A 22,500-nucleotide genomic window follows, 5' to 3' on the forward strand; every position below is an offset into this window, starting at 1 on the left:
AGAAATGAACAAATGAAGCAATTATCACCTCCAGACTCACCTGACAGGCCAATCAGTGCTGAAAATTACACATTCACACAGTTTCATCGCAACAGATGAAGAAAAACGTGTGAATTTGAGCTGCTGTGGTTGTTTTACAGTCTTACAATTAATCAAGGATGCATTAAACTGATCAAAAGTGACAGTAAAGATATTTATAATGTTACAAAAGGTTTCTGTTTCAAATAAATGCTGTTCTTTTGAACTTTCTATTCATCTGTGAATCCTGAAAAATAAAATGTATCACGGTTTCCACAAAAATATTGTGCAGCACAACTGTGTTCAACATTGATAATAATCAGAAATGTTTGTTGAGCAGTAAATCAGTATATTATAATGATTTCTGAAAGATACTGGAGTAATGATGCTGAAAATACAGCTGCGCATCACAGAAATAAATTACAGTTTAACACATATTCACATAGAAAACAGCTGTTTTAATTTGTAATAATATTTCACAATTTTTACTGTAGTTTTGATCAAATAAATGCAGCCCTGGTGAGCAGAAGACACTACTTCTGTTGAATTTATCCTGAGGATTGAAGACGCGCATAAAACGACTGTTGAGCAAAATGAGCGATTTAACAGATGTCTTTTGTACCATTTTTAGCAGGAGTGGAAGACAACGGTTTTACAGGAGGAGAGGAAACATATGTCCTGATGTCTAATAAAATAACCTCCGGTGCCGGCGTCTTCATGAAGTAATGAGGGAACGTGTGAAGAGAGAGAGCTCATGCATATTACGCAGCTCTCAAAATAAATGTTCCAGCCTCCAGTAACGAGCATTAATTCCAGAAACACTCGCTCGGTGTGACGCACGCGTGAAAACAGCAGCAGGGACACATGACAACGGCATAAACCAGAGCACAGATGGAGACAATATGGCTCTATCCTTGCATCGTTCATGAAGTATCAAATAAAAGTCCTCAGGAGAAATACAGACACCTGTGAGTCACTAACACTAAACATACAGAGCAAAAATATGAGCTCAGATCATTTGAGTAGTGTTTGAGTTCACTGGAGAGAAAAAATAATAAAACAATTTGTCTGGTTTTCCAAAACAAATATCCAAACATTCTTAAATCAAGATACATTTACTTGAGAAGCAAAATGACAAACAATATTAAGTCTTGGTTTCTGAAAAATGTATCAGAATTAAGTTTATGCTTTAAACACGAAGAAAATGGGGTCAGAAAAATAAACTTAATTCCAAGGGAAAACGAGATTATATTTCTGACCTTGCTGACAGATATTTAGCATTTTTTTAAAGCAAAAACTCACTTATTTTCATAAATTATTCAGAAAACAAGATATAATATGTCATTTTGCATTTCAAGTGAATATATTTTGATTTAAAAATGTTTATAGTTAGCTATACTGGAAAACAGGACAAAAATGTAGTGAAAACTACATTTAAAATGAGTTTTATTGGCATAAATGAATGTATTTAGGCTGAATATAATGTTTTTCAGAATGTTCAGAGTTCTGACTGCAGCTCGTGTTACTTTAGTAATTCTGAGGTCAGATGTAACCGTCTCCGGAGTGATTATCTGATGTTGGGTCTGATGTGTGAATGTGGTTCTGACCTGTATGGCGTGAGGATGTTCAGCGGCGGAGGTTGTTCACACAGCTGGTATGTCTCCTGCATGGGGACGGGCAGAGACTGCCGCTCAAACAGCTGCTGGTCCTGGATGGTGGAGCTGCGGAAGGCCTTCCTCATGGTGATGTCCTGAAGAGACACTGAGACACAAACACACACCGTATCAGACCGACTGACATCTGCGTTTCTACACGTGAGTCTGGCTGAATTAACAGATTAGACTTTATATGGAAGCTTGCAGCTTTTTTGGTGGGCTTTGCCCTGCAAAAAATGATTCTCTTAGTAACAAAATATATATATTTTTAGTTTTTGGTTAAAACAAACAAAACATATCTGCCAATGGGGTAAGAAAAATAATCTTAATTCAAAGGCTAAACAAGAATATTTTTCTTGCCCCATTGGCAGATATTTTGTTTGTTTTAAGCAAAAACTAACAAAATTGTAATAATTTTTTTTTAAGAAAACAAGACTTAATATCTTAAATCATTTCACTTTTCAAGTAAATGCATCTTGATTCAAGAATGTTTAGATATTTATACTAGAAAAGACAAATATTAAGTAAGAAAATCTTTTTTTTTGCAGTGTATGATTTATGCATGTTAAAGTAGATTTAGATCAGATCCAAAAATATATAGTCAAAATTGTCTCCTTATGAATCCTCCATCAAGTCTGAATCTGGACACGCTGTTTTAAATTTTCCCAATGAAGCTTTAGTGACAATGAAAACCAGTCTTAGGCCATTCGTCTGATGCATATGAAGTTTAGCATGAAGCATCTAGAGATGCTTTACATTCAAATTTGTCATCTAATTTGGATTCATCTCATCGCTTGGCAGATACAAGCCAATGCATGTTTTAAACGAGGCCATAATTACTAATTGACCTGTATATTGTTAATGCAGAGTCCAAACTTCACAAAAAATGGTGCAAATGTACATCTGGACAGTCTGAGTAAACCTGCCAAATCTCATGATTTACAGTGCTAGGAGGCGCTATAACATAAGAAAATAATGCACAACTTGGATCAAGGAAAGTGACATTTTCTAACTAAATGTATCAATAGGATCTGTTTTTCAAATATGACTTATGATGATTGTGGTTATTGTTGCACGTATATCATGTTTAATTCAGTGTGTTACTTGCCATTTCTTTGTAAATAATTGTGAAATTTACTAGCAATTTCTACACCAATTATTGGTGAAAAAAAAAATGTTTCTACACCATTTTTTTCAGATTTTACCTCAGTTAAGTTTCTTTAACAAAACCTTTTTGTCAAGTGAAGTAAACTCACTGTAATGCACAACCTTTTATCCCAATTTAAGTCACAAAACAACTCATTCTCATGCGGTGAAGCTTTGGATGTTCGTCCTTCTCTCACAATGTCAAGAGTGTGCTTGTTTCTCTGCACTTTTTCTCATTTCTTTGTCTTTTCCTCATATTCAGGTGTATTTCCATCACTCTTGTGAACAAACCACTTTGTTTCTCCTTTGCTGAAAGGCAGCTGGTGACACTGAGGTTGATGGGAAATTAAAATGTAATGAAATCATTTGAGTGGCGCTGTCTGATGTCAAAGCAATCACAGCCGAAGTGAGAGCTGCTATCAGCGTCATTGTAATCGTCTAATTGTCCCAATTATTGTCAGACAATACAGGACGATACTTACTGCTAGAGTAATTTATGCTAATGAAGGTATTTTGCATGCAAATGCAATTGATCTGTTGCATGACCAGTGTTCAGGGTCTGCCAATTATGCTTTTTTTGTTTGTTAGACTCTTATCTTCAAAAAATATGCAACTTTTTAAAGTTCAGAAGGTCTGGAGGGGCGGTTCTCTACATGCATTGCATTATGGGAGGAAAACACTGATTAAAAAATATTAATACAGAAAAAATACTGAAATAAAATACTTAAAATATATTTTAGTGCAAACTGATTGTAATTTTTCAGACACTTAACTGCACGTTAATTTCAATTAAAAATAAAAATGTATAATATTTTACATTTATATTAACTGCAATTAGCGGTGCTTTTTTGACATACTTAAGTATAGCTTTATGTAGATTTCATAATTCTATTGTTTTTGAAATATGTTTAAATGTACTGAAAAGCTGGTAACTAAAATAATGCAATTTCTATTGAAACTTGTATTTAAATATGTTTGTATTTACACATTTGCAATGATAAGGTAGCAATTTAGTACATTTAAAATATTTTAACTTAAAATGTAATGTTGAATAAGTCACTACAGTTAAAATTATAATCAAGTACTATACATGTGCTTTAGTCAACACATCACAACAAAAGATTATTACATTTAAAATGTTCTTTAAAGACTTTTAATTTGACATTATTACAAAACACACTTGTACAAATCTGTTAAGTTAAGTACACTTAAGTTCCCTTTTATTTTATCAATATTAGATGCAAGTAGTAAGATTTGAAGTACACTACAAGTGCACATTCAGCACAATTAAGTGCACTTTTTAACAAGGGTAAAAAATAGTCAACCTAAATATTATATGAGCTTTTAATTTTCTGTTTGTTTTGCATGATTTTTGCAACCATGTTACCAAAATATGTGTCTGAATACAAATTACAGCCTGATTTGTTCCTTATTTTCATTAAATAAAATAATTCAAATGTATATGACAAAATTATGCCAGAACAGGTTTGCCGATTTAGCCTAAAAGAAGTTTAAGTCAGTCTTGATGTAGATATTTATGACATTTTTATGGTATTTTGATCTGTTTGGCAGTTTGAAAGACATGATCCGTGTGAACAGAGTCATAAGGCACGAGCTACTTAACTTTTATAGGAAAATCTTTACATGCAAAAGAGCGAAAGCCACAGAGGCGTCAGCTGTTGATATCTGGAGAGAACGGAGCAATGAATGAAGACTCTTTCAGAGCTTTTATAGCCGCGGCTCCTTTCATACTGATGTGTTTCTGAAAGAAAGAGCTCTCAATGAACTCAATGTGTGTGTGTTTATTAGCAGCTCTTCATCAATATCACCTGTGAGCAGAAACAGCAATCTTTAATGCTTTCATCTGTTTTCAGTGAATGTTTTTCGTTCTCTCTTTGAAATCTTCTCCAGTCCTTCAGCTTTTCTCAAAGTCAAATAATTCAGTCGGTGTTGTTTACATATTCAGATTCATGTAAAATGGCATGTGGGCGTTTCATGAACACATCTGACAGAAACAAATCATTGAATTGATTTTAACGGTTCAAAAACGAGTCGCAGAAATGAAACAGACTCTGTTTGCGAAGCATTGGATGATTCCAGCTTAGATTGTGTCGCTCTAAATATTTCATTACATGTATAAACTTTCAGTTATCTCATAAACTTGTTTATTTTATTAAGGCAACATTTCTATTTTTTCAAAATTATTTAATTAAATGACAAAAACGCACAACAAAATGACTAAAACTAACTACAATTAAAGTGAAAACAGAAAATATAAACATTAAATTAATTAAAAATAATAATACAAACTATAATAGTATATAGCCATGATAATAAAATAATACTGATTCACATCAGGTTATTGTTATTTTTCAATTGAATTTACTTATTTGCCTAATTTTAAAATATGTAATAAAACAATGTGTGTGTATATATACAGATAACGCAATTTTTTTAAATTGTCAAAAATCGTGTTTTTTATTGTTATCATGTTTTTACTGTGTTTTATTGTGTTAGTTAGCTGTTTTTTAAAGTTATTTTTTAACCTAGTCAAAATAACCCAACTGCAGTTTGATTGAGATTAATTGGAAAGCACAATGAAAAAACATGATTTCTGAGAATTGTTTTTGCAAATGAACTCTTCATATATATATTTATATATATATGTAAAAAAAAAAAAGTTGCAAATAAAACGCTTAGTTGTAAATACAAGATTTAGTCTTTTTAATTTTTTCATAATTTCACATCTAACTCAATGTTTTCTTGCCATTCTTTGAATACACACACATACTGTATATGTATATTTATTTATGCATTAAGCAGATCCTTTTTCCAAAGAGCCTTTTTTTGTCAAATGGATTTGCAACACTTACTGTAAAACAACCCAGAAACTAACAGCTTGATTCTGATGTGTTGAATTAGAAACGTTACCCGTCCAGATGAACTATGGGTCATAATGAGCCTCAGTTTCACCACAGACCAGCAGCTAATTCAGATCAGATGCTCTGTCCAGCTTTTCTGTCCTCTACATGAAGCGTGAAACATTTACAGCATGAATTGTGTTCATACGTGCATTTATTTGTTCCTCAGTGTTGACATTTCAATAATTAATGATTTCAATAAACGGAGCCATCCAGTTCGTCACAACACTTGCAGAGCAGAAACAAATTTATTGAAGGTCTTTCCACCGCGGTAAAAAGTCATTTCTCGACATGAGCATCATTTACGCGCTCTCATGGTGCTTATAGCTGTGTGTGTGAAACAGACTGAAAATGCAGTTCCCCGTTGCACATGTTGGACATTTGGTTGAAATAATGTTGAAACAACGTTTAATGCTGTATGCTTGTAAATGGGCAAACAAAATCAACATTAAATCAACATTAAAAAATTATTCAAATTCAAATTTGATTTGCCTAACAACTGAAACAAAATTAAACAGTGATATAAAGTGTTATTTTAGAATTAAGAGACTGTTATAGATTTTTGCTAATATCTTAATTAAGTTATTTTTATATTTTATTATTTAACTGTTTTGCCATTTTTATCAAATGTAAAAAGGTAATCGTGACTTTTTACCTCATAATTCAGACTGTCTGAGAATTGAATTGCAAGATATAAACTTAATTTTAAACTTAACAAAATTGTTCTTTGCAATTCTGAGTTTACATGTCTTTGCTTTTTATTTTTTTTTATTTTATTTAATTTTTATATTCAGTTTTCAGTTAGCACATTATTATTATTACTATTATTATTATTATTATTATTAAACACCAATTCCAGTGGCCCTGTTTGAGCAATATGTCACTTTTTGCTGACATTTTGTATTTTTATATATGTATATGGGAAAGTGTGTATCTCTGGTGATCTATCAGTTCATTTTCACTCTTTATTTATTATTATTTTTAAATGTCCTATTATTAATAAAACATTTTATTTTATAATACAAATATTTAATTTACATTTATGCATTTGGTAGTCGCTTTTATTCAAAGTTGTGTTGCATTGCATTCGCATTTATATTATTAAAATTATATTACATTAAATAATATATTAAATTTATATTATTATTATTAATTAGGCCTAATATTAAGTGTATTATTATTATTATTTTTATATGAATAATTTGATTAAAATTCTGGAAATCAAATTGTTTTCATTTGATTTATTTATTTGTAAATAAAAATAAATATTTTGCATGCATAATATTTACAACACCATTAGCTGTTTAAAATGGTTTGATCATGTCACAGCGCAGGAGCATCAAGATCCCAAACTCATCTGTCAGACTCGAGTGCTGCAGATCCTCCAGGGCTTTTCACTTCGGATCTCTCCGTGTCGGTCTGAAGCAGAATCGGATTGACGGAGCGTTTGGGATGGATGTGTCCTTACCGACACGGATCACTTCACTGCGAGAGACGGTAATTCTGCTCACCATTACAGTTATTACTCTCTTAACAGCTCACAGAAGACAGCGGCTGAACCCACACCGGCCCGGTCTCCGTAATAAAGCCCGTTTCCAGAGACTGGAGTTCACGGAGTACGGTGTAATTGAAATAGTTTCAGGCTGATAAAGACGGTGGAGGAGCGTGAGAGAGAGAAGAGGTCATCATGACAGCGCTGCTCATCCATCAGACTGCTGCTCTTTATATCCAAACCACGCTTACACTCACTATATATACAGCAACGGTCGAGTTCAGGAGGTATATATAAACTGTGTATACTGTATACTGTATATATATATATATATGGGTCAATGACGTATAAGGATTTTCGACAAATACAAAAATAATATCTATTGCAATTGTCCAAATTTTGATTTTAGTGTTTTTTCATCTAGATGAATAAAAAAAAAAGTCAGGTGGTGCGACCGTGATTTATCTTAAAATTAATTCATTTCCTTAACATTTTTTATTATTATTTCTCAATAATTAAAGTGTTTAGAAACAAAGTATTAAAAAAAAAATTGAGTTTTTGTAAATATTTATTTATGTTTTTTTAATTCTATAATTTTTTAGAACAAAAATATGAAAATTATTATTAATAATTATAAAAAAAAAAAAACTGTAAATACTTTGTTTCTAAACACTTTGATTACTAAGAACTTATATAAAAAAAAATGATGCATGTTAAGGAAATTAATTAATTTCAAGATAAATCATGGTCGCACCAACTGACATTTTTTAAAGCTATGGCCAGTTCACCTAGATGAAAAAAACACAAAAATGACTTGATTTAAATGTTTATTTTTGATTTAACGTTATTTCCCTACAGCGGTTAATCATGTATGGATTTGCAGTTTGCAAGATCCTAGCTAACAAATGAGGTTATAGCAATGTTGTGGGAATGCTGTTTTGAAATGTTTCTAAGAACATTAAAATGTCCAGTTTTCTTGTCGTGATTTGAACGTTATTTAAATGTTACAAAAAAAATTCTATTGACTTTATTTTTTACCAAAAATATAACACTATTTGAATTTGAATCTAAGAACTTTAAAATGTCCAGTTTTCAACATTAATAATAATCAGAAATGTTTGTTGAGCAGTAAATCAGTATATTATTATGATTTCTGAAGATCATGTGACACTGAAGACTGGAGTAATGATGCTGGAAATACAGCTTTGATCACAGAAATCAATTACAGTTTAACACATATTCACATAGAAAATAGTTATTTTAAACTGTAATAATATTTCACAATTTTTACTATATTTTTGATCAAATAAATGCAGCTTTGGTGAGCAGAAGAGACTTCTTTTAATTAATTATTATTAAATGTTTTCAGATAGATATGTATATTAAATTGATAAAATGATCCCAATGGGCACTGGTTTCTGGGTCGGTGCAAAACCAATTTTTCTGGCCCAGAAATGACTGTTTTAGTGTGAAATGCTGGCAGATTTAGCTCAGGGTCCTGTCGGTGGATAAGAGGAATCTGTCTCTCTTTCTGTCTGTTATCAGATATCTCAGCTCTGTCGAGCTTCCAGAAAACATGCTGTCAGTTTCACCAGTCGAGAAACTCAATCACAGCCGATAACAGACTGAAGTGTGTGTGTGTGTGTGTGAGTGAGTGAGTGTGTGTGTCTGCGTGTGTGTGTGTGTGTGTGTGTGTGTGTCTTTGTGTGTGTGTGTGTGTCTGTGTGTGCGTGTGTGTGTGTCTGTGTGTGTGTGTGTCTGCGTGTGTGTCTGTGTGTCTGCGTGTGTGCGTGTCTGTGTGTGTGCGTGTGTCTGTGTGTCTGCGTGTGTGTGTGTGTGTGTGTCTGTGTCTGTGTGTCTGCGTGTGTGCGTGTCTGTGTGTGTGCGTGTGTGTGTGTCTGTGTGTGTGTGTGTCTGTGTCTGTGTCTGTGTATGTGTGTGTGTGTGTGTGTGTGTGTGTGTGTTTGTACTCACACTCCTCCTCTTTGGGGTCGAGTTGAGTGACGCTGATTGACAGGCGGTCGACTCTCTCCTGAAGCGAATTCACTCGAAATGAGAAGGAATGAGCTTCATTAAAGAGCTCGCCGAACAAATCCTCCGCATATTTACCTGAACACACACAAAACACCCAAAAACAAAAGAAATTATTTTCATAATTAACCTCAGTTTTGGTTCTTCTCATGATTCTCATGTGGTTCGTATTACTGTCATAAAATGACATTTGACAAATATATGAAGTATGCAATATACAATAAATAAATATAAAATCATAAAGTTAATTTAAAAAGTATACATTGTTTTATTTTTCATGCAAAATATAAATTTCCTTGTTTTTTCTTTTTTTTTTTGCAGTTCAACAAATATACCATGATGAATAATTATTTTATGATTACAAAGTTAACAATTTGTATAATAAATGTATAGAGAGAGAAATTATAAAAAGAATAAAAATAAGAAAAATTAAAAATGTAACATTTATATATAATCATTTATTATATAATATACAGATATATAATGTATATACTATAAAGAATAATAAAAAATAATTAAATAAAAAGTAATAGTTAATAATATAAATAAAATAATAAAAAGTATACATCATTTTTAATGCAAAATATAAATGATCTTTTTCTTTAGACAAATGTTACCATAATGAATAAATATTTTACAATTTAAAATACAAGAACAACTTATATATTTAGAGAGAGGTAAACAATAAAATTTGTAAAACATAATAATAATAAATAAATAAAGATATTAATAAAGATATTCCTTTTAATTTGGGGTTGAAATGTGATCTGGACAAATGTGTTTCATCCAAATGTGCAGAGTACAGTGAGCAGATGCAGTATTGTATGGCATTGCAGATGTGCCACTGTACAACATCAAAAGCGCTTGAATGTGTCTTTAGAGAGACAGAGGAGCATGTTTGTGGAGATCTGGACTCACTCAGGCTGCTCAGCTGACGGATGACGTTGGCCAGAGAGATGTTGGTCACACACTCCAGCTCGTTCTTGATGCTGTGCGGCAGAGCTGTGTGACACAGGTGACGAGGCTCGATACTGCGCTTGACCAGCGGCATCCTGACGCTCTCGCTCGCTCACCACACCTGAGAGAGAGAGAGTGTTCATTAGGGAAGTCGTGGCCTAATGGTTAGAGAGTCGGACTCGTAATCCAAAGGTTGCGGGTTCGAGTCCCCGGCCGGCAGGAATTGTAGGTGGGGGGAGTGAATGTCCAGCGCTCTCTCCACCCTCAATACCACGACTGAGGTGCCCTTGAGCAAGGCACCGAACCCCCAACTTATGCTGCCCACTGCTCCGGGTGTGTGTTCACGGTGTGTGTGTGTGTGTGTGTGTGTGTGTGTGTGTGTGTGTGTGCATTTGTTCACTACTCACTGCTGTGTGTGTGCACTTGGATGGGTTAAACGCAGAGCACCAATTTCGAGTATGGGTCACCATACTTGACAATACGTCACGACTTTACTTTACTTTGGTGTGAGAGACCTGGGTTCGAATCCACTGTGAGACACCAATGTGTCCCTGAGCAAGACACTTTAGGTGCTCCAGAGGCGTGCGACCTCTGACATATATAGCAATTGTAAGTCGCTTTGGATAAAAGCGTCAGCTAAACGAATAAATGTAAATGTACCATTAATTTATGCCATAGCATTGATGCAATAAGATTATTGACAATCAGTACTCTCCTCCTATATGATAGCTGGGGTAGCATCCATTTCCAACTAGACAACCTAGCACGGACTTTCTCCAATAAACCCTCCCAATTTTTCTTTTTATATTCATCTTGACCCAAATACACTCCCAAATATTTCAATCCTGTTTTACCCCACTTAATATTATTAGGAAGTATAGGTAATCTACTATCTTTGGTGGAGCCACACCATACCGCTTCAGTTTTATCCCAGTTGAGCTGTACATCTGTACATCATTCTGTTGTTGTATTATAACAGTTAAATCATCAGCATATGCAGACAAAATAATAGACTGATTTCTAAAACTACCGTTTATAGTTAACCCTTTTAATTTACGTCTTAGCAAACACAATAAAGGTTCAATCGCCAAACTGTACAATTGGTCTCTTTGTATTTTAACTGGTACACTTAAACCACCACCTACTTTAATCATACTTTCAGACCCCATATACAATAATTTTATCCATGATATTAACTTATCGCCAAAATCTTGTCCATCACAGCCTGGTGCTCGTCCCGATGAAAGTTGTTTTACTGCATCAGTTACTTCTTCAAAGGTGATATCAAGATCTAGAGAGAGTCTATCTTCCTCTTTCAAGGTTGGTAAATCATTAAAAAGATCACGTCGTATCAAAATCAATGTCCTCTTTGGCAAATAATTTTGCATGAAAATCAACAGCAGTTCTTCTCATCATTAAAGGGTCCGAAGTAATACTTCCATCAGGCTTTCGTAAACAATGCATGAGATTATTATAACCAACCTTTTTTTCCAAATTGAAAAAAACCTTGTAGGTGCATCCATATCATTGATGGTAATAAGCCTTGTTCTAACAAGTGCTGATTTTACTTTTTCATGTAAAATGTGTCTTAATTCTTGTGTTTTTGATAACAAATCAATGAAGCATATAATATAGAAATATCCTCTTCCAATCTAGACATTTTGTTTTTAATACTAATCCAAGCTTGTGATGAAAATTGTTGGCAGAAAGTTTTAATTTGGACCTTTCCCACCTCCCACCATTGAAGAATATTTTCATAATGACTTTTATGTCCCAAAAAAATTACATTTTTGAATGTAACTAATTGAAAGCGGGGTCACTGCTGCTCGACACGTTCAGGCAGAAATAATCACATTAAGAGTGAAAGATTCCAATCACTTTACGACAATCTTACAAGGAATTATTCTCTTTTGAAATAATTATATTAATTATATTATAATAATATATTTACATTTGTTTTTATATTGTAGCTAGTTATAAATTATAAGTAATAAATAATAATTAATAATAATTAATAGTAATTAAATAAATTATAATTTTACCCAGTCTCATTGGTATTGGGTATACCTAATAAATGTATTGTTTCATCTGCTAACAAGAAATTGTATAATATTCTCTCCTTTGCTGCCAGAAAAAAATATTTTACTTAATTTAATTAGTGATAAATCTCCATCACTTAAAGGTTGGCATAAGATCATTTTTGAGTGGATTCCCCTAGAGCGTCTTGCCTATGTATTACATCAAAAACAGGTCAGTTTTATAAAGTCTGGACTCCATATCTGGGCTATATGGAACCTCATCTTCGCCCTATTATACTACAAGGAATATTGTAATTGTGTAATTCTCTGGACATTTAACTTTTCTGCTGTATTCATTTTTTTCTTTTCCTAATCTGTTATATATGGGGTAGTCCTGTTTTATGTAAAAATCTGAGCTATTTGTTCTTTTTTTTTTTTTTTTTGGGTGATGTCTTGTTATTTTTGTATAACAGTGAAAATTCAATAAATATAATTATAAAAAAATAAATGATAATTTTAAAATAATTTATATAATTTCTTCAAATCAATTATAATTTAAAATAAATAATATTAATTACATACATTTTTACAATGAAAATATAACTAAATATTTTTTATATATTTATATTTTTATATAAATGTATATATATATATATATATATATATATATATATATATATTTTGTACATACATTTTTAAGAACTCACAATCAATTATAATTTAAAATAATTATTAACACTAATAAAATGATATTTTTTTTTTATTAAAATATTTACTATATACAGTATACACACACATATATATATATATATATATATATGTGTGTAATTAATGTTTTTTTTTTGATAACTTAAAATCAATTATAATTTAAAATAAATAATATTAATTACATACATTTTTACAAATTAAAATAATGCATTTTTTTATTTGTAATGGATATACTTAAAAAAGTCCCTAATGAATGAAGTGTCAATATAGACTTAATCTGCCAACCACAATTCCGTCATATCTTATTATTTTAATTATTTTTATATATTATTTATTGATACAAAATAAAGATCACTATGATTAAGATGTATTTAGACACGTTCCAAATATTGGTAGCACGATAAAAACTGTGATAAATCTAAATGAAATGTAATATTAAAAGGCTTATATAATATTTAATTTGACTCCTGCTGGGGGCGATCAGCATTTTCTGAAGGTGAAGCACCTCTCTGATACTGATTTTTCAGAGTTTGTGTTCTAGCGTACTGATGGAAGGTGCTGAGGAGTATGTGCTGAGGAGTGAGCTCGTTTGTCTTGTTTAATGAGTGTCGCGGTTAATGAGTTCTGGCGGCTCTGATGAAGGATCGTCATCCGGTAAATCAGAGCATGAGTGTTTCTGTTCGTCACATCCTTCATCACGACGGATCTGCTGCTTCTAAACGCGTGATGAACAGCAGACCGCTGGACATTCGGTCTGTACTGTACGCCACACACACATATTGTATTCCCATAAACCGCTGACAAACATCACTGCAAGTTTGACACCAGTAAACCAGATGTTAACGAAACAAACAGTTTTGCAAGAGCCATTTGATCAGACTGCTAGAAATCCAACATTTTTACACAAAATATATATCATAATGGTACAAGATTATCCTATTTAAATCAATGTGATAAACGAGTTAGGTCAAAACTAAACTAAAACTATTCAAAAAGTAGTCTGATTATATTACTTAAAATATGTATTTATTAGGGTTGTTCCGATTCAGATACTAAGTAAGTAAGTAAGTAAGTAAATTTTATTTATATAGCACATTTAAACATAGCAAAGCTATCCAAAGTGCTTAACAATGTAACAGAAATTAAAATGAAAAAAGAAAACAAAAAAGGAGCAAACAAGACAACCAATAAAACATCAATAAAATTGAAATTAAAATGCTAAGGAAAAAAGATATGTTTTCAATCTTGATTTAAAACTGGTAATGGAAGGTGCAAGGCGGCATTCTAGAGGTAACTGGTTCCATAGACGAGGGGCATTAACTGAAAAGGCTCTGTCACCCTTGGTTTTCAAACGGGAGCGAGGGACAGATAAAAGAGCCCTGTCAGTGGATCTTAAACGTCTGGTAGTTGACAAAGGGATAAGAAGAACTTTAAGATAAGACGGAGCTTGATTGTTAAGAGCTTTAAAAACAAACAGCAGAATCTTAAACTGAACTCTAAAATGGACAGGAAGCCAGTGTAGTGAAGCCAAAATTGGAGTGATGTGGTCATATTTCTTTGCCCCAGTCAGCAGCCTTGCAGCTGCATTTTGTACCAACTGGAGGCGTGAAAGCGATGACTGAGGAAGACCTGAGTACAGAGAATTACAGTAATCTAGACGTGAGGTAATAAAAGCATGAATAACCTTCTCCAAATCTTGAAAAGACAAAAATGATTTAAGTTTGTCATACTAGTATCGGAAATTCCACCGATATCGGTATCGGTGAGTACTTGAACCCATGTACCGATCCGATACTATTTTCTTAAACAAGACCTATAGTTATGCCGGCTAGCTTTGCTTAACGCTGCAAATCGGAAATCAATTCTTCTTCGCTGCTCAGAATGCAAACACTTGTGTTGCCACGAACAACCACTATGTACAGTAGCGAAGAAGTAATACAAACGTGCTAGCACATTGCCAGTAAATCACTCGCATATGCGACTAAATGAGGTCTAATATTAGCCACTGGCTAATAAATGCTCAGATTTTACTCGCCAGTGTGTGAGTTGGAGGCTATGTATAAGTTTAGCACAGATATAGTTTATACTCGCCGAACACTCTGACCGAGCGCTTCAGAGTTTCACTCTCAGTCAAGCGATCTGTGCTATTTTTCAGTTCATCTGAATGGATGTGCAACACACCTGTATTTGACGTACCGTAAGCTCTAGTGTGAACCGCACGACTCACTGTCGCTTTGCTTTTTTCTCACACGCAGAGAGAGAGAGTGCTGCTGTTTCAAATTATTAGATTTAAGTTTTTAACCAAATGTTTATATTTTTTTTTACCTTTAATTTCAATAAATGAAAATTATTTTTTAATAGTTTTAGTTGCAGTTTTGGTTCACAATAAGAATGCTGCACCCACAGCATGTAGATGATGTTTGCTAAAAAAAAAAAAAGATGAATTTTTGCAGAGATAGAGCAAATTATTTCTTATTTTAGAATTATTCAATCAAAGTTCATGAAATCATTTGTAGAACAGCACTGCCTGATGATTCATCTGCAGTAAGAGCAGAGTCATGAATTAAACTCTAATGAAATAATGGGATGAGCTGCTGATGGGTGTTTGATATGCAGAAAGCAAACGAGACGCTTTACAATCCGCCATCACCACGGCAACCTCGCGCTGAGATGGCAGTCAATGTCCTTCAGTGCTAATATTCACACATCCCAGAATCCTCTGGGTCCACAGGTGTTCACAGGTATCCCATCATCCTCTGCTCTCATCTTCCTCACAAGGTGCGTCCCAAATCCATACACAAGTGTTCAAAAGTTTGGGGCCAGTGAGATTTTCTAATGTTTAGTTAAAAGTCTCTTCTGCTCACCAAGTCTACATTTATTTGATAAAAAATACAGTAAAAAATTTGAAATATTATTACAGTTTAATAGAAGTGTTTTATGTGTGAATACCTGTTCAACTGTAATTTATTCCTGTGATCTGCAGCTGTATTTCCAGCATCATTACTCCAGTCTTCAGTGTCACATGATCTTCAGAAATCATAATAATATACTGATTTACTGCTAAAGAAACATTTCTGATTATTATCAATGATGAAAACTGTTGTGCTGCACAATATTTTTGTCAAGTAAGAAGCAAAAATTGACGTTTTTCAGAACAGTTTGGTTTTTATCAGTTTTTTCCCTTTAATTTTTATCTGTCTAATCTTTTGAAGACACTACAGAAAGCTGCTAACTTTATATATTCTGTATGACTGATTTGATTTGCAGTGTCCTGCACTAAAACTGACCCTGAACAAACACTCCACTGCATTTGCATAAAGACAGAGACCAATCACAGAGAGCGGAACGCTCCCGCAGCAGCCAATCAGAGCGCAGCCAGCCCAGCCTCAGCCAATCAGAGCGCAGGATGGCTGTGGATGCGATCGGCCCAACAGCTGGTTTCCATTAGAGTCTCATGAGGTTCTCACACGGGAAACAAAAGAGCCGGAGAGAGCAAGACTCTTACATAACACGCACACATAATCGCTCATGGATCCGTGGCTCAGTCTCGTTATTTCTGGATAAAACAAGCAGCTTCATCTCAAATAGTGAACTCTCATTTGTTATGGTGTCATCCAGGTCTGCAGGCGTGTGCCGTTGTGTTTTCATTATAGCACACTTCCATTTCTGCAGTGTACAGTACATGTTTCCTTTGACTTCCCAAGGAATGCATGAACTAAGTAAATATATACATTGAGTGCAACGCAATTCACTTTGAATAAAAGCTCCTGCCAAATGCATGAGTGTCAATATAGAGCGAACTATCCCACAATGCAATGCACTCAACTACATCTTCACTTTCAAGTGTGATGGATGAAGCTGGAACAAAACCACACATTTTAATATCTCTTCTTTTGAGTACAGACTGCCAATGCCATTTTATGCCAAATTTATTTAGGAGATAACTAAAGTCAATATAAATGCAAAGTGGAAGAAAAAAATACATGAAAAAATAAAAAATACATTTAAAAATGGCCAAAAATGATATAGTTTTTTTACATTGTAATTTTAATACAAATACTGCAAGTAATTTTAATTTTTATTATGAGAATGAATATAACATACTGTAATATTTATGCATCAAAAAGTATAAAAACATTAAAAATAACAAATTTTTGTGTGTGTGCATGTGTTTTATATATATCACTTTATCATGTTTATACACACACACACATATAATTCTTAAATTATAATTTTAATATAATGAATATGAACATGAATATAATATACTTCTTCTTAAACATAAGTCTTTTACACCTAAATCTTAAAATGCAATGTAAATCTAAAATATTAAATATTTGTAAATATTTTGGTTACATGCCATGTGTAGCAACATAATCTGTGCACTTATTTTATAAATTTATATTCGAGATAAATAAATATACATATAATGTGACCAAAAGTACAGCATATTAATATTAATGTATATTGCATATTTAATACTGTTAATATTTAATCATGTGTATAATATATTTAATATTAATATTAAAAGCATGCAGGACAGCACTAGACAAATGAAGGAACATATTTATATTTATTTAATAAAACATTTAAATATATTTAAAATATTGTTTATTATATATTATGCTATTAATTCACTTGGGATTGTTTCTCACACATTTATTTGTTTATTTATCCATTTTAAAGGAAGGACTTTTTGTAGTTTGGATATGATATCTCTGAGGGTCAAGAACAAGCGACTGCAAACAGTCATGTTGAAGTTAAAGCAGTAGAATGTGTCTGAATGAAACGAGTCTGTAATAGCTTTGATCATTCATCAGAGATGTTTTCAGCCAGTCTTCGAGAGCGTCTCTAATGCCGCAGATCGAATCTGACGTTGTATCTGATGAATAAAAGCTCCTGGAGCGCCGGAGCAGATCCGGGATCAGCGTGTTCTGTGTAATTGAATGAGAGTAAACGGCCGTGCTCGTGTCCACTGTGACCTTCACCACTGATGCATCAACCTGCATGAATAAATAAGACGCCCGAGCTGAGGCTGATATCCCAGAGTGCTTTGCTCTTATCTGCGTCTACAGCCAACTCTGGACATGCACAATTTTGAATATTTTACATATTATTGATATTATTTTGGATGATTTATCCATGCACATTTCATTTTTTAAACTGAAATATCAATTTTTCATTTTCTTTTCAAGAATCCTTTACACACTTGTGTATCAGGATCTGTCCTTTTCTCCATTTCATCATTTTTTATTGTAGTTTGCTCTTGGCCTAATAAGTCCAGATTTGAAGGACAAAGTGCAGATGAAGAAGCCGGATGGCAGAAACCAAAGCCATCAATAATAGATGTGAGTTGTAGAGCTGAACAATGGCACTCGGAGGAAACGCTCGCGGCTGTTTAGCGGAGAAGAAACTTCATTACGCTGAATCTGCTGACGCTGCGCTTCGGAGAGTTTGAGTGAAGAATGAAAAATGAATGAGAGAAAGCACAACACAGCGGCCGCAGGTTCAGTTCGCTCTGCTTTAAATGTTTGCGCCCTCAATCACACACATCTAACACCCAACACCCGGCAGCCTCAAAGGATTCTGTTTGAGTCTGTTTTTATAGGTTTAGGGCATAAAAACATGTTTATAGAAGTGCATTGATAAATATTATAAACTGACAGTTGCTGTAATGCTATATTGGTGCTTATAATAATGTGTGTTCATTTAGAGAAAAACAGGCCCTGATTAGTTTAGCTAGAGTTTGATGTGTTTTACCTGCAGATGTTAATTAATTTAATCAGTCTAATAATATATTTAGTAGATATTAATAGATCTGTGACTGTTTTGTTATTCATTTAACTATATTTGGTTATGGGTGTTTTATGCTAATTAATGAGCTGGTTTGATAACATGGTATTAGCATGTGATAAAAAAAAAAAAGAGAAGTGATAAAACTATATATATAGTGATAAATCAGACAATATTTTTCGATTATCATCATAGGACATATAGTAGGGAAAATTATTAAGGGAAAGGATTTAAAATATTTTTAGTGAATGTTAAGAAATAGGTTTTCAGCAATTTACATTAGGCTTCATTTAGCATTATTAAACATAAATGTGTATTATACACCAATTATTTTATTATGTACCAAAAAATATTTAGTAAAATTGTTAACTGTCCTATTAAATTTGTGTTTATTAGCATTAGATGACTTACGGCCTGGACTTTTTTTTTCCTGTCTTCAAATAATTTCTAATAAATTGAGTAAATATTCTATGAAATATTTATTGTTCTATATATAATGTGTAATGTGCATATATATATATTAGACAAATAATTTTTTAATTTTTAAAAATATTTAGTGAATTTAAAAAAAAGCATTGTGTGATTTGTATAATTGTAAACAATTAGCAATTATTAGATTCAGTATTAGATGAATGACAACATGGGCAAACTGAAATAAAAAATGTTTTCACATATTTTTAGAAAATCTTGAGTAAATTTTACATGAAATATTTTTTTTGTATGTGTATGTATTCATATATATATATATATATATATAGTAATTTAAAAAAAATAATTTGTAGATTTTTAAACTGTATTATTAAGATTTTCTCCCCAGTAAAAACTATTGAGTTTCACATTTTAAGTTATGAATGGCATTTCTGGTAGTTGTTTTGGTTGAAGTTTGGTTTGATTTTCACCCAATAATTCTGTTTCCAAATCATCCAGAAATGGCCAAACCGGTAGATAATGAGAGCCGTGGCGTGTGAACGGTGCGTCACCATGCTGATGTGAATCATTCATCAATCAAGCATGGATAGATCCGCTGTGAGTCGAGCAGTCGCATGACTGGCCCATTAACTCCAACTGCGCTCACTTTAAAGAACCGCCATGTTGGCTCTGCCATGAATGGAGGCGTTTCTGGGTAAACGAGGCTAGCGGACGCTGCCAATGGGCACAGTATGCCAATCCGGCCTCCGGCACAACAGAGCTGCTTCTCGGTGTTACTACTGAAGTAAGGGTCTGTCAAGCGCACAAACACACACAAAGAAGTGTCTTCAGAAAGCTCAGCAAAGGCCACCAGGGTCGTACCACTCTGAAATAACGGGGGAAGTGGGAGTTCATTCTGTGCACAAACAAGGCTTGTATTTTACAAAAACAACACTGTCTGTTTGAACAAACATCAATGGGTGCATTGTGGGTATCATGTGACCCGTGTCTATAGATGTCTGTCTTCAAGACACATTAACATCCACAACAAAATACACTTGATTACAGACAACAAACAGTTACACACGAGCTTTAGTGCGCAGCATCATTAAAACCGTGGATGTCCAAGCCATGCATGCCACTGTAACCAACATCTGAGGCTGCATCATATGTATTTCTTAACAGAGAAAACAATCCCAGAATGCATCACGATGAGCGCAGACAATGCATCCTAGATAGTGGACGAAGAAAGAAGTGTGGACCTTACACTCTTAAAAATAAAGGTTCTTTGTTGCCATTGATGGTTCCATAAAGAACCTTTAACATTCATGGAATCTGACCATCGGACAAAGTTCTATAAAATGGAAAAAGGTTCTTTAGATGCTTAAAATTAAAAAGAAAAAACACATGGTTCTTTTAAGAACTGATCAAAGAAGAGTGTAATTCTTAAAAGTAGTGATAAAAATAATTAAATATTTAAAAAGGTTTAAAAAACACTTTCTTTTTTTAAAATAGTTGTAGTGATTATATATTTATTAATTTGTATATTTAAAGCATCCTATTAATACTTTAGCTCTAATAAAAATAATGTGTGAATGGTAGTCTAATTCTGTTACACTGTAAACATGTTGTAAATAAAACAGATTATCTGAGTTTGAGTCAGTTTTTCTACTTCAAAAATTAACATTTAATTTAATGCGTTACTTGCCATTTCTATGTAATTCCTTGTTTCTATGCAATTCTTTAACTGGCAATTTGAGTTTTTTTAACAAAAAAATGTTTTTGTGCAGTTCTTTTATAATTCTAGTATAGTTCTTTTAATTGAAATAAGTTTGTAAAATTTGACTATTTTAACTAATATTTGCAAGTATGTTCATGTTTGCTAACATGATAATGCCAAACTAGTGGAATGAGTTAAACATTATTTAGCATGACACACAAACCCAATCTCAATAGAAAATATAAAATTTTACGAGATGCTGATTCAGTGAGTTGTAAGGAAACGTTTTTTGAAGAATAAAGTAAGCATCACGGTCCACTGCTAACCCTAAGCCTCAATGTGGCATTAGAAGACTGTACATAAACCTATGAATGAGATCTTGCAATAAAAACAGCAGCTAAAAACGCATTATCTTGGAAATAATCCACATGCCAAAATAATGCATTATTAACTAACTAGTTAACTAGTTAAGAGACCCTAAAATAAAGTGTTACCATATTACTTTGGTTTAAAAAAATTGTGGTTTACCAAAAACACAGCAAAGATCTTGCCAAATTTCTCAAATATAACAGCACCGTTCGAAGGCAGCTATGCTGTGCATATGGAAGGCAGACAGGGTCAAAAGTATTTAAGTGGAACATGTGAAATTCACCCGGTTCAACATGTACTGTTTGTCCACAGTAACGTGCCGATTTTAAATGTGATTCTTTTGTTTGTGTAAACATTCAGATTCTGGCTGTGCTAAAGTGCAGTTTCCACCGTTCTGGCCAAGCAGATTTACCTCTACATTTACCTACATATTAATTTTTCTTTAGTTTATTGTGGTATTGTTTTAATGATGTCTACTGTGCTAGAGTAAATTCATTAATGTTACAATGTAAATTAAGATTTTTCTACCTGAGAAAGAACATTGAACTAAACAACGAATTAAGACATAAGACTGATATCACACACAACTGAATACCGATGCATTATCCCTCATGAGGAAATATAACATCTGGTGTTTGCATACGTGCATACCAGTATACCATTGCATCTGATATTTGTATATGTTTGTATACCATCACATATGCAAACATAGTCAATTTTCATCATTTACAGTTATTTTATTGGCTGCTATTCGTGTTAACACATGGACAAACCGTGCATGTTGACATGACTTTTGGCCCTGTCTGCCTTCCATACAAGCATTAGGTTTTGAACAGAGCCGTTGTGTCCTGCTGTAGTGAATGATAATACAGACACTGATTTGCAGCCGTGCACATAATGAGATCTGGAGGCTGAAGACACACTGCACGGCTGATTTAAAGCGTGCTGCAGAAGGTTGTATCGTGCCATCGGCGTGTGTTCGGGATAAAAGATCACCGGGACTCACGCTAGAAATCACTTCTGAAGCCCGCGGGTTTCCAAACACTCATGATTAAACAATCAGTGACAAACAAAGTCTGTTCTAATCAGTGTTAATTTTGGCAGGCATTTTTGATTTAGTCTTAGTCTTTATCTTGAGACGAAAATGCTTAATAGACTTAGTCACATTTTAGTCATTATATATCAATATATCAATAGTCATTTGAGTCTTTCATAGTTTTAGTCGACGAAAAGTCATTGCATTTTTGTCAACTTTTAGTCAAAC

General features: G+C 33.2%; 1 protein-coding gene across 1 annotated transcript in view; it reads right to left on the reverse strand.

Moving 5' to 3' along the window:
• The window catches only part of wasf1 (WASP family member 1), a 61,589-nt gene that overhangs the window by 19,876 nt on the left and 19,213 nt on the right, over window positions 1-22,500 (reverse strand). Inside the window, exons 2-4 of the mRNA XM_079375851.1 lie at window positions 10,182-10,341; window positions 9,207-9,341; window positions 1,626-1,779 (exon numbers count right to left, since the gene is read on the reverse strand). Coding sequence (XP_079231977.1) covers window positions 1,626-1,779; window positions 9,207-9,341; window positions 10,182-10,314 — 422 coding nt within the window. The 5' untranslated portion in view covers window positions 10,315-10,341. The remainder of the gene's footprint in view (window positions 1-1,625; window positions 1,780-9,206; window positions 9,342-10,181; window positions 10,342-22,500) is intronic.

The sequence above is a fragment of the Barbus barbus genome (genome assembly GCF_936440315.1).
Source record: "Barbus barbus genome assembly, chromosome: 24".
Classification (NCBI taxonomy): Eukaryota; Metazoa; Chordata; class Actinopteri; order Cypriniformes; family Cyprinidae; genus Barbus; species Barbus barbus.